The sequence below is a fragment of the Vipera ursinii genome (assembly GCF_947247035.1).
Source record: "Vipera ursinii genome assembly, chromosome: Z".
Classification (NCBI taxonomy): domain Eukaryota; kingdom Metazoa; phylum Chordata; class Lepidosauria; order Squamata; family Viperidae; genus Vipera; species Vipera ursinii.
Window position 1 is genome coordinate 52,684,053 of NC_139517.1, and position 11,258 is coordinate 52,695,310.

General features: G+C 39.0%; 1 protein-coding gene across 1 annotated transcript in view; it reads right to left on the reverse strand.

Moving 5' to 3' along the window:
- Window positions 1–9,709, reverse strand: part of FRRS1L (ferric chelate reductase 1 like) — a gene marked incomplete at its 5' end in the record, with an annotated part of 98,728 nt that extends 89,019 nt beyond the window's left edge. The window contains one exon of the mRNA XM_083377165.1: window positions 9,460–9,709. Coding sequence (XP_083233291.1) covers window positions 9,460–9,709 — 250 coding nt within the window. The remainder of the gene's footprint in view (window positions 1–9,459) is intronic.
- Between the last annotated feature and the right edge of the window lie 1,549 nt (window positions 9,710–11,258).

Sequence of the window (11,258 nt, forward strand, 5' to 3'; positions counted from 1 at the left end):
TTTGAATAGCTCAGCTGGAATACTGACACCTCCACTAGCTTTGTTGTTGCTCAGCTTTTCTAAGGCCCACTTCACTTCACATTCTAGGATGTCTGGCTCGAGGTCAGTGACCACCTCATTGTGATTATCAGGGACGTTAAGCTCATTCTTGTATAGTTCTTCTGTGTAATTTTGCCATCTCTTCTTAATCTCTTCTGCCTCTGTTAGGTCCCTGCCATTTTGGTCCTTTATCATGCCCATTTTTGCATTGAACGTTCCCTTCATCTCTCCAATTTTCTTGAAAAGATCTCTGGTCCTCCCTATTCTATTGCTTTCTTCTATTTCTTTGCACTGTTCATTTAAGAAGGCATTCTTATCTCTTCTAGCTATTCTCTGGAATTCTGCATTCAATTGGCCGTATCTTTCTTTTTCTCCTTTGCCTTTTGCTTCCCTCCTTTCCTCAGCTATTTGCAAAGCTTCCTCAGACAGCCATTTTGCTTTTTTGCATTTCTTTTTCTTTGGGATGGTTTTGGTTGCTACCTCTTGTACAATGTTGCGAACCTCTGTCCATAGTTCTTCAGGCACTCTGTCTATCAGATCTAATTCCTTAAATCTATTTGTCACCTCTACTGTATATTCAACAGGGATATGATTTAATTCATACCTGACTGGCTTAGTGCTTTTCCCTACTTTCTTCAGTTTAAGCCTAAACTTTGCAACAAGAAGCTCATGGTCTGAGCCACAGTCAGCTCCTGGTCTTGTTTTTACTGACTGTATAGAGCTTCTCCATCTTTGGCTGCAGAGCATATAGTCAATCTGATTTCTGTGTTGACCGTCTGGTGATGTCCATGTGTAGAGCCGTCTCTTAGGTTGTTGGAAAAGAGTGTTTGCTATGACCATCGTATTCTCTTGACAAAATTCTATCAGCCTGTGCCCTTCATTTTGTACTCCAAGGCCAAACTTGCCTGTTATTCCGGTTATCTTTTGGCTTCCTACTTTAGCATTCCAATCCCCCATGATGATAAGGACATCATTTTTTGGTGTTAGTTCTATAAGGTGCTGTAGGGCTTCATAGAACCGGTCAATTTCATCTTCTTCAGCACCGGTGGTTGGGGCATAGACTTGGACTACTGTGATATTGAATGGTTTGCCTTGGATTCGAACTGAGATCATTCTGTCATTTTGAGGATTGTATCCCAGTATTGCTTTTCCTACTCTTTTATTGACTATGAAGGCTACTCCATTTCTTCTGAGGGATTCTTGCCCGCAGTAGTATACCTGATGGTCATCTGAATTAAATTCACCCATTCCTGTCCATTTTATTTCGCTGATACCTAAGATGTCGATGTTCAGTCTTGTCATCTCTTGTTTGACCACGTCCAGCTTGCCTTGATTCATGGATCTTACATTCCAGGTTCCTATGGAGAAAAAATCTTTACAGCATCGGACTTTCCTTTCACCACCAGACACATCCACAGCTGAGCGTCCTTTCGGCTTTGGCCCAGTCGCTTCATTCTTTCTGGCGCTACTAGTACTAGCCCTCTGCTCTTCCTCAGTAGCATATTGGACGCCTTCCGACCTGAGGGGCTCATCTTCCAGCGTCATATCGTTTTGCCTTTTGGTACTGTCCATAGGGTTTTCATGGCAAAGATACTGGAGTGGGTTGCCATTTCCTTCTCCAGTGGATCACGTTTTGTCAGAACTCTCTGCTATGACCTGTCCGTCTTGGGTGGCCCTGCACGGCATAGCTCATAGCTTCATTGAATTACGCAAGCCCCTTCGCCACGACAAGGCAGTAATCCATGAAGGGGGAAAGAATAATAGGAAGGGAAAAATAGGGGTTCTGACAATATGCTTTGGCAATGAAGTAACATTCTTTGATATGCCCACCTTTAAAGACTGACACTACAGTATCATGTTTGCCATGTCTACCACATTCCTATGCTCAACTAAACTGGTCACTTGAAAAAAAAATGAAGTTTCTTCAAGACTCTCAGATATCTAATCTAATTCTGGAGTCTTAAACAGGTAGCCAAGCATTCCCTAATTATATTTTTTTCTTACTCAGCTTGCCACCTCTTTAATATGTTAACTGTTTTGCTTAGGGCCACGTGAAAAGAGTTTCTTTTTGAGAAGTTTAAATTCACTGGTCAGGAATTTTGTCTGTGGAATCCTACAGTAGTTGTTCAAACTGGCACAGTGAGATAGCTCAAAATGAAATTTTTACAGGTAGTTCTTGAGTTATAAATTCAATGGAGCCTGCCTATTCCACTCGTAATGAGGATTTGTAGGAGTGAATGGTGTAGCCTGAACGTAATCACTCCCTCCTTAATTGAATGTGCAGTTCATTAAGTGCACATGAGGTATCTCAGGGTGGGGAAGGCCATGGGGGGCCTAGCAATGGAGCAGGCCACCTGCTTCAGATCACCCAAGGCCTCCCACTGAAATACCTCATTCTCCCCACATTTGCTTTCCCCCCCCCTCCAATCCTGCTGCACCAGGTCACTTATCTTGTGAAGATCTAACAGATCTTGCCCAAATCCTCTCCAACTGTCTCCTCTCCAGCATCTCTGCTGCACAAGATCATGGCACCCATAAACTTCCAGTCTCCGTGCAAAATGTTTGCAAGCATTGGGAGGGGGGTTCTTCCTATCTCTCTTCTATGCAACCAAGTGATATGTTTGCTAAGATTTTTGCCTTCCCTAAACTGAGATTTATGGTAGCAATGACCAGGACTTGAAAATCTAAGAGTTCTGTTTCCCTTTTCTGTTCTCCTTCCCTTGTCTTTGTCAAAGTCTTTGTATGTTAGGTAAATGTAACTGTTAAATGTCTCTAATCCAAACAGACAAGAATTTTAAAGTGTGTTAGAAAATAATGTTAAAATGTTAAAATGTTAAAATAAGCAAAGCAAAGAAAAATACCTACACTCTAGTTTGCCTGGCCAGCAAAACAGGATCTGTGTTTTCTTTTTTCCCCCTCACTGTACTTTTAAGAAAAGCCCAAACTTGTCAGAAAAATCTGGAATACACAATATCACCACCAGATGGATCTGTAGCTGGCTGACAAACCGTACTCAAAGAGTAGTCCTCAATGGCACTACATCTACATGGAGAGAAGTAAGCAGTGGGGTACCACAAGATTTCTGTCTTAGACCCAGTATCTTCATAAATGACTTAGATGAGGGAATTGAAGGGGAACTCATCAAATCTGCAGATGACACCAAACTGGCAGGAGTAGAAGACAAGCTCAGGATCCAAAAAGATCTTGACAAACTGGAACAATGGGCCCTATCCAACAAAATGAGTTTCAATGTAGAAAAAAGCAAAGTTTTAAATTTAGGCAGGAAAAATCAAAGGTAGTTGTACAGATTGGGCAAGACCTCGCTTAAAAACAATAACTGTGAGAGGGACCTTGGAGTCCTAGTGGACAATCACTTAACCGTCAGCCATCAATGTGCAGCAGCAGCCAAAAAAGCTAATACAATCCTGGGTTGTATAAACAGAGGCATAGAATCAAGATCACTCAAGGTATTAGTACTGCTTTATAAAACCCTAAGACCACACCTGGAATACTGCAGCTAATTTTGGTCACCATATCACAGAAAAGATGTTGAGACTTTGGAAAAAATTCAGAGAAGAGCTATTAAGATGACCAAAGGCCTGGAGACAAACATATGAAGAACAGCAGCAGGACTTGGGTTTGGCTAGTCTAAAGAAAAGAAGAAACACGGTGACATGATAGCAATATTCTAGTATTTGAGGGGCTGCCACAAAGAAGAGAAGGTCACATTATTCACTAAAACACCAGAGGGCAGGACAAGAAACAATGGTTGGAAACTGATCAGAGAAGCAACCTACAATTAAGGAGAAACTTCCTGACAGTGAGGACAATTAACTAGTGGAACAGTTTGCCTCCATAAATTGTGGGCACTCCATCACTGGAGATTTTTAAGAAGAGGCTAGACAGTCATTTGTCTGAGATGGTATAGGTTCTCCTGCTTGAGCAGGGGGTTGGACTAGAAGATCTCCAAGGTTCTATTCTATTCTATTCTATTCTATTCTATTCTATTCTATTCTATTCTATTCTATTCTATTCTATTCTATTCCACAGGTCTGCAACCCGCGGCTCCGGAGCCGCATCCAGTCTACTGCTATGTGTAGTCCCCCCCAAAAAAAAGTGGGACTAAAAAAGTTCAACCAATCAATTCAAATATGCAGGGTAGGTGCATATCTCGCCTTGGCTCCACTCTTCAGTCAAACCCTGTTCTGCATATGTGTGCATGTACGTGCATGCGCACACAATTTTTGTGGCTCCCAGTTTTTCCTTTTGTGAGGGAACCGGATCCGAGTGGCTCTTTCACTGTTTCAGGTTGCTGACCCCTATTCTATTCTGTTCTGTTCTGTTCTGTTCTGTTCTATTCTATTCTATTTTACAAGAAAAGTTTCATTCTTGCATTTATTGTATGTGTTTAAGTGGATTTCATCTGTCTATTTAACATCTGTAAAGTTAAACTTAATATCTTTTCAAACTCTGCCCTCAAGCTATTCACACGCACACACCCCATTCTACTTCTCCATTTCTTAACCTCTGTCTTCCATTCCTCATGTCTGACCAGTAATGCCTCTTCTGGGAGAGTCACCCACAAATCGGGGAGTGGGGCCTGTTCTCATATCTTTCAGCCCTGCACAGATGACTCTACAGCCTTTGGAAGCAGAGCACACTGATACAGACGCTGTCTGCAGAGGATATCCTCCATTCATTTGAGCCAGGGAATTGGGTTTGGATCCAGCCATCCACTAGAAAGTCACCATGCAAGAAGAGTGGAACAAATCTTCCCAAGTCCTATATCGCCCAGATTCCTGTGAAAGTTGCAGAAAAAGGAAGGGCACCTGGATCTATTGGCACCCACATGAAGCCTCAGAAGACAACTGGAAAAACTATGGGGGGAGGGCAGAAACTCGTTATAAACTTTTTTCTTTCTTTATTTATCTTAATGTAATCAGCCAGTTAAATGAATTCATGGAGGGATGGCATTTGGAAGTGGTTGGCACAAGAAGTTTTGAACACCTTGGACCTCTGTCTGATGGGAGGGAAAATTTGTTCAGGATGTTTGTATTGCAAGTAGCTGCACACACACACTCGTGCACGTGGACACACACACACACACACAAACACACACACACAGAGAGAGAGAAAATCCCCTTCACCTACCTCAACATAAAGCTCCCCAGGCTGGTTCTTGCTCTGTGGCACTAAGACCTTTGCATGCATACCTTTCCTGCAAATTCCATTGGGGAGGGAACCATGTCCCCTCAGGCAATTTACAATTCATACGCCCTTACTGAGGAGGTAGCAGGAAAGATATCTCCAAACCCAAGCCCTGAATATGTTGCACTGGTGGACTCATAGTGGGAGTCCTAAGGCTTACTGTGTGCAATTTAAGAAATATTAATAGCCTGGCTTGCACACTGGCTAACCTTCATTGGACATAATGAACCTGGATGCACTAAACTAAGAACTAAGGCACGCTCAGTAAGCAACCCTTGAAAATGAGCAGGCATTAATTATTTAATAAGGCAAAACATGGCTGTGGAGAATTTTGGGGCAAACCTGACTGGAAACTCACAGGAAGTGACATCAAACATCTAAAAGAATTGGCACAGAATATTGAACACTGTAAATTTCTTTTCTACTTAACCAAACATTTACTTTGGCTTCTAAACCTTCATGGATTGAAAGCTCCCCTTTTGGGAGCCCCTGCAGGAATCTTTTTCTGCTGCCTCTATCAGTAACTTCCCCTTTGCATTAAAATCCTGGAAGCCCACCCCCATAAAAGCACCCATTAAGTCTCCCTGACCAGATCAATTCTTACTTTTCTGCCAGTAAAAGTGTGTCACCCACACTTATATGGCACAAAGGGGAGATTGTTGGAAGTCAGCACACACACACACACCCTCCTAGAGAAGGAAATATTTTGGGGAATATTTAAAAAAGGCAGAATATTATATTTCCCCAAAGAAATAATGGAGAAAAATCTTAGGCAGAAACCCACCCCCAGTCTCCTTCCCCCAAGCAGACCAGCTTTTAGAAATGCAGATTTGGTGCCACCTATTCATAAGCAAAATGTCTTCAGGAACAGTCCCAGAGAAGCAGGACATAATCTTTGAAAATATAATAGGATTAACCCACCACCATTAGAATACCAAAAGGATTATAGATTGAGGGGTTTGCAGACGATCTGGTAGTTACAGTGACTCAGCCTGAGGACTCAGTTGTAGAACTGATGGAGATAATAATGCAATATGGGAAAGTTTCTGGATTTAAGGTTAACATACAAAAAACTAAAATGTTGTCTAAGAATATGACAGTATTACAAAAGGCTGTTTTGGAAGAGCTAACGGGATTTGAAATAGTTAAAAGGGTTAAATATTTGGGGATATATTTGTCACCCTCAAATGTAAAGTTATATAAAAATAATTATGAAAAGTTATGGGGAAAAGTTCAAAAAGAATTGGATAGCTGGAAAAAACTACAATTATCTTTATTGGGAAGAATTGCAGCTGTGAAAATGAATGTTTTTCCAAAATTTTTATTTTTATTTCAAATGATACCTATACTTAAAAAGGATTCAAACTTGGAGGAATGGCAAAAAGGTATTAATAAATTTGTTTGGGCAGGGAAAAGGCCATGAGTTAAATTTAAGATTATGCAGGATACGTGTGAGAGAGGTGGTCTTAAAATGCCTAATTTTAAATTATATTATGAAGCTGCTGCTTTGTCAGCGATAAGTGATTGGTTTAATTTAACACAAGTGAGATTACTAAATCTTGAAGGCCATGATTTGTTATTTGGTTGGCATGCATATTTATTGTATGATAAGAAGGTGGATAATGTGTTCAAGGTACATATTTTAAGGCATGCTCTGTTGCGAGTTTGGAAAAAGTATAGACACAAGTTAAATTATAAGATACCTATATGGGCAATACCGAAACACGCAATAGAAAATATAAGTGTTGGGTTTAAACATGATGTGATTACATATAAGGAAATTTTAAGTTTGGAAAGGAATGTATGGCAATTAAAGCCATATAATATTTTAAGAAAAGAAAAGATTGTACAAGCTTGGTTTCAGTATGGGCAATTACAGGCCAGGTGGAAGGAAGACCAGAAAACTGGTTTTTCAACGATTGATGAAAATTTGGTAAAGCAAATTAGAGATCAAGGTCAAGCACATATTAAAAGGATATATCTTGCATTAATAGAAATTGATTCAGAGACAGAACTTGTTAAAGACTGTATGATAAAGTGGGCTCAGAATTTTCAAGAAGTCATTACAATGGATACTTGGGAAAAGATTTGGGTGAGAAATGTAAAATTTATGCAGGCTCAAAACTTAAGAGAGAACTTTTATAAAATGTTTTATAGGTGGCACTTAGATCCTAAAAAATTAGCAAGTATGTATCCGAACTGCCAGCCCAAATGTTGGAGGTGTGGTTGTAAAGATGCAACGTATTTTCATATATGGTGGACCTGTAAAAAGGTTAAAGCTTTTTGGATTAAAATTTGGTGGAACATGCAAAAGATATTCAAGAAAAGGATAAAGTTTTGTCCGCAACTGTTTCTACTGGGCATTATTACTGATACTACTGTTGTGGACACTAAGCTGATGTTGAATTTAATTACGGCAGCGAGACTTTTAGTAGGGCAATATTGGAAGAAGGAAGAACTGCCGACTATAGAAGAATGGACTTTAAAAGTTTCCAATCTGGCGGAAATGGCAAAGATCTCAGTGTACTTGAAAGACCAGTCGCAACAGAGATATATTGTGGAGTGGAGAAGATGGATTGATTATATCCAGAATAAATATGGGACTAAAAAGTTTCATCTAGCATTTGAATAAGTACTGATGTGATATTTATATTGCTTGTAGTTATTTTATAAGAGTTAAAGTGCGATAGATTTAATATTTTATTGTTGTTTGCATAAGGTAGACTATGATTGCTTGTATTTTTATACCCTGTATTGAGCTCTGGGAAGTCGGGAAGGGGGGAGGGGAAGGGAGGGAGGTGTTGGGGAGGGTTGGGGAGAGGGGAGGGGGTTGGGAGGGGTTTTGTCTTTTAAAAAAATGTATTGTAAAACTTTTCAATAAAAAAAAAAGAATACCAAAAGGGCACACTCAAACTCAGGTCAAAGTACATGGCACAGGAACAGGAAGAGCCTCAAATACAAAGCCACAGGAACAGGAAGAAGCTTAAATACAAAGCCCAAAGAAGGTATAAAACCCACCACTCCCAGCTCCATTTTTCTCAGTTTTCCCAGAACCACATGCTGTTGGTTCTGTTCTTCAATGAACAGAACCTTCTTTCCTAAGGAGTCTCCATTTTGTTTATTCCTGGCTTGGACTGGACCTGATTATTTTTTCAACATAACATTCTGGCAAGTGGTCAATGGGGAAGCCAGATTCACTTAATCATGTTACTAATTTTAACAAGTGCGGGAACTGAGGTAATAAATGTGGCAAGAAAAGTTATAAAATGAGGCAAAATTCACTTAATGTCTCTTACCAACATAAATTTTAGGCTCAATTGTGATTATAAGGCAAGGACTACCTGTACTATACCAGTAGAAGATACATCTATGGTAGAATCTACTCAGACTTAACCGATAATTGGCAAAAGTTTTCCTATTTGGCAAGGTGACCCAATTTTTATCATTTCCCTTTTGGACTTAAATTTATGAATGTAAAAATTCCGGATCTAATTGGTCAAAAAGAATACCACATTAAATCTTTCACCCCAGGTATATTACAATTATCAATAATTTAAGCATACTGGCTTTCCCTATGTTTAGAGCAAACAAACATAAATTCGTCAGAACCATATTGAAGCAGGAAGAGAAATCATGCACTCTATATTAGTTTCACCTAATCCTTGTAATTTATACTCTGCATACATTTCATATTTTAAAATTTTTAAGTGGATGTATGCTACTCTTGACAAAATGGTTCTATTAACCTACCCTGGATTTTCAGATTCAGAAAATATTTTTAGGATAACAATATGCCAGCATTCCAACTGCCTGTTTCCATGGTAGCCACTAGAAATTGAACATCTGTGGAAAGGAATCGGGTAGATTAACTGTCAGAAAATCATTTTGTTTGCTTCACTCCGTGAAACCAATTTATCCCAAGTGGAGGCAACCTCGCTATCATATACTGTCCCTTATATACTGAATCGAATGTATCTATCCCATTTTATCTCACCCCTTTCCCCAAACCTTGCCTTTCCAAAAAGCAAGGTTATATACGGAGTGCCCTTCCCCCACGGCAGCCGGTGGCTGACAATTCCACATTTCCCTTTTCAACAGCAACAGAGACGCAGCACGTTGCATCCAGCAAAATTAGATAACCTAAATTTTTCCCTTCTACCTTCCTTCTGAAGTGCTTCTAGCTCTCTCTCCTCTATTTGGATAGCTTCTCACCCTCGTCGGAGAGGAAGCGCGTGTCGTAAAACTCGCTGGCGAAAGTGCCATATGAGGAATCGTGAGGTTGATGCTTCTCATCAGGCTGATTCCCTTTTGCATCTGTTTCGCGGCCTTGTACAGATCTTCTTTCATTGCCGGTGTTCTCGTCCGCGACGATGGCCCAAGAGGAAGCAGTGGAAGCGGCCACAAGCAGCATCCACAAGCTGCACCAATCCAGCCAGGACAAGATTGCTGCAAATGCGGCCATGGCGGCAGTTCTTAAGTCCGATAGAGCACTTGCGCGTCGCCACCGCCTCTTCTGGTCTTCTACTCCACCCTAGGCAAGACTTCAACTGAACTACTGTATTAGCCTAGTATCTTATTATCATAATCAGGCTTCAGCCTCTTTTTTTTTTTGCAAACCACTTCCTAATTGTTGCTTAAATATCTACATAAGTATGGATGGCTGTATACTTATTGGTAGTCGAGATGATTGGTCATCACTGAAATCGATGTAGTGCAACCAAATGAACAGCAGAGGAAGACATATTTGAGATTGAAACCATATTTCCATGGAGGGGAATAGCAGGCACAGAACTGGAAGTCTAAAAGTGATACTGAATTACACCTATCTATATTCCATGAGAAGCAGCCAAGTACAGTATATAGTTTTGTGCATATTTGATAGTAAATTTATTAATAAGCTATTAGCTCAAGCTCCCCCAATCTTTTTAAGATAATGCACATTAAAAAAAACCTTCAACACACACACAATCTTGAAAAGAGACATTTTTACCAGTGGAGAAATCTAATCCTAAAAGGTCCTTCATTTTTCTATTTTTTCCCAATGAAATTTCATTGTAATGTATGCCAATTAGTGTACAGTCAAAGTGACAAAGTTGTTTTTCTATTCTATTCTATTCCATTCCATTCCATTCCATTCCATTCCATTCCATTCTATTCTATTCTAATTCTATTCTATTCTATTCTATTTTCTATTCTACTCTGCTCTACTTTATTTCTATTCTATTCTATTCTACAATTCTATTCTATTCTATTCTATTCTATTCTATTCTATTCTATTCTATTCTATTCTATTCTATTCTATTCTATTCTATTCTTTTTCCCCTCATATTTTATTTTATTTTCTTATTATTAACATACATATGTTAAATTTTCCAAAAAACATGTGAGCTGAGTTCATAATCCATTAATACATATACAAATTTCATTTTTTGGTTTTCTTTTCCAACCATTTATAAAATAAGTTCCAGCTTTCATAATATTCTAATTCTTCTTTATCCTTTAATCTCATAGTTAATCTGTCCATTTCTGCACATTCCAGTATCTTCTTTATTAGTTCTTCTTCTGATGGTACTCGTTCATTTTTCCAGCATTGTGCATAACTTATTCTTGCTGCAGTTATAATATGTAAAAAGTATGTATTTTGTTTATTAGTCTTTCCTGGTAGTATACCTAATAAAAATAATTCAGGATTGAATGTTACATGTTCTCCTAATATATTTTCTAGCCAAGTATGTATTTCCTCCAAGTAGCTTTTACTTTATCACATGTCCACCAAGTATGATAATATGTACCTATACTACATTTACATTTCCAACATTTACCTGATACATTTTTAAACATTTTTGCTAATCTAGCTGGAGGTAAATGCCATTGATAAAACATTTTATACAAATTCTCTTTGTATGCAGTTGACATTGTCAATTTATAATTTCTCTCCCATAATTTTTACCATTCTTCTAATTCTATATTATAACCAAAGTTCTCCGCCCATCTTGTCATTGACCCTTTGA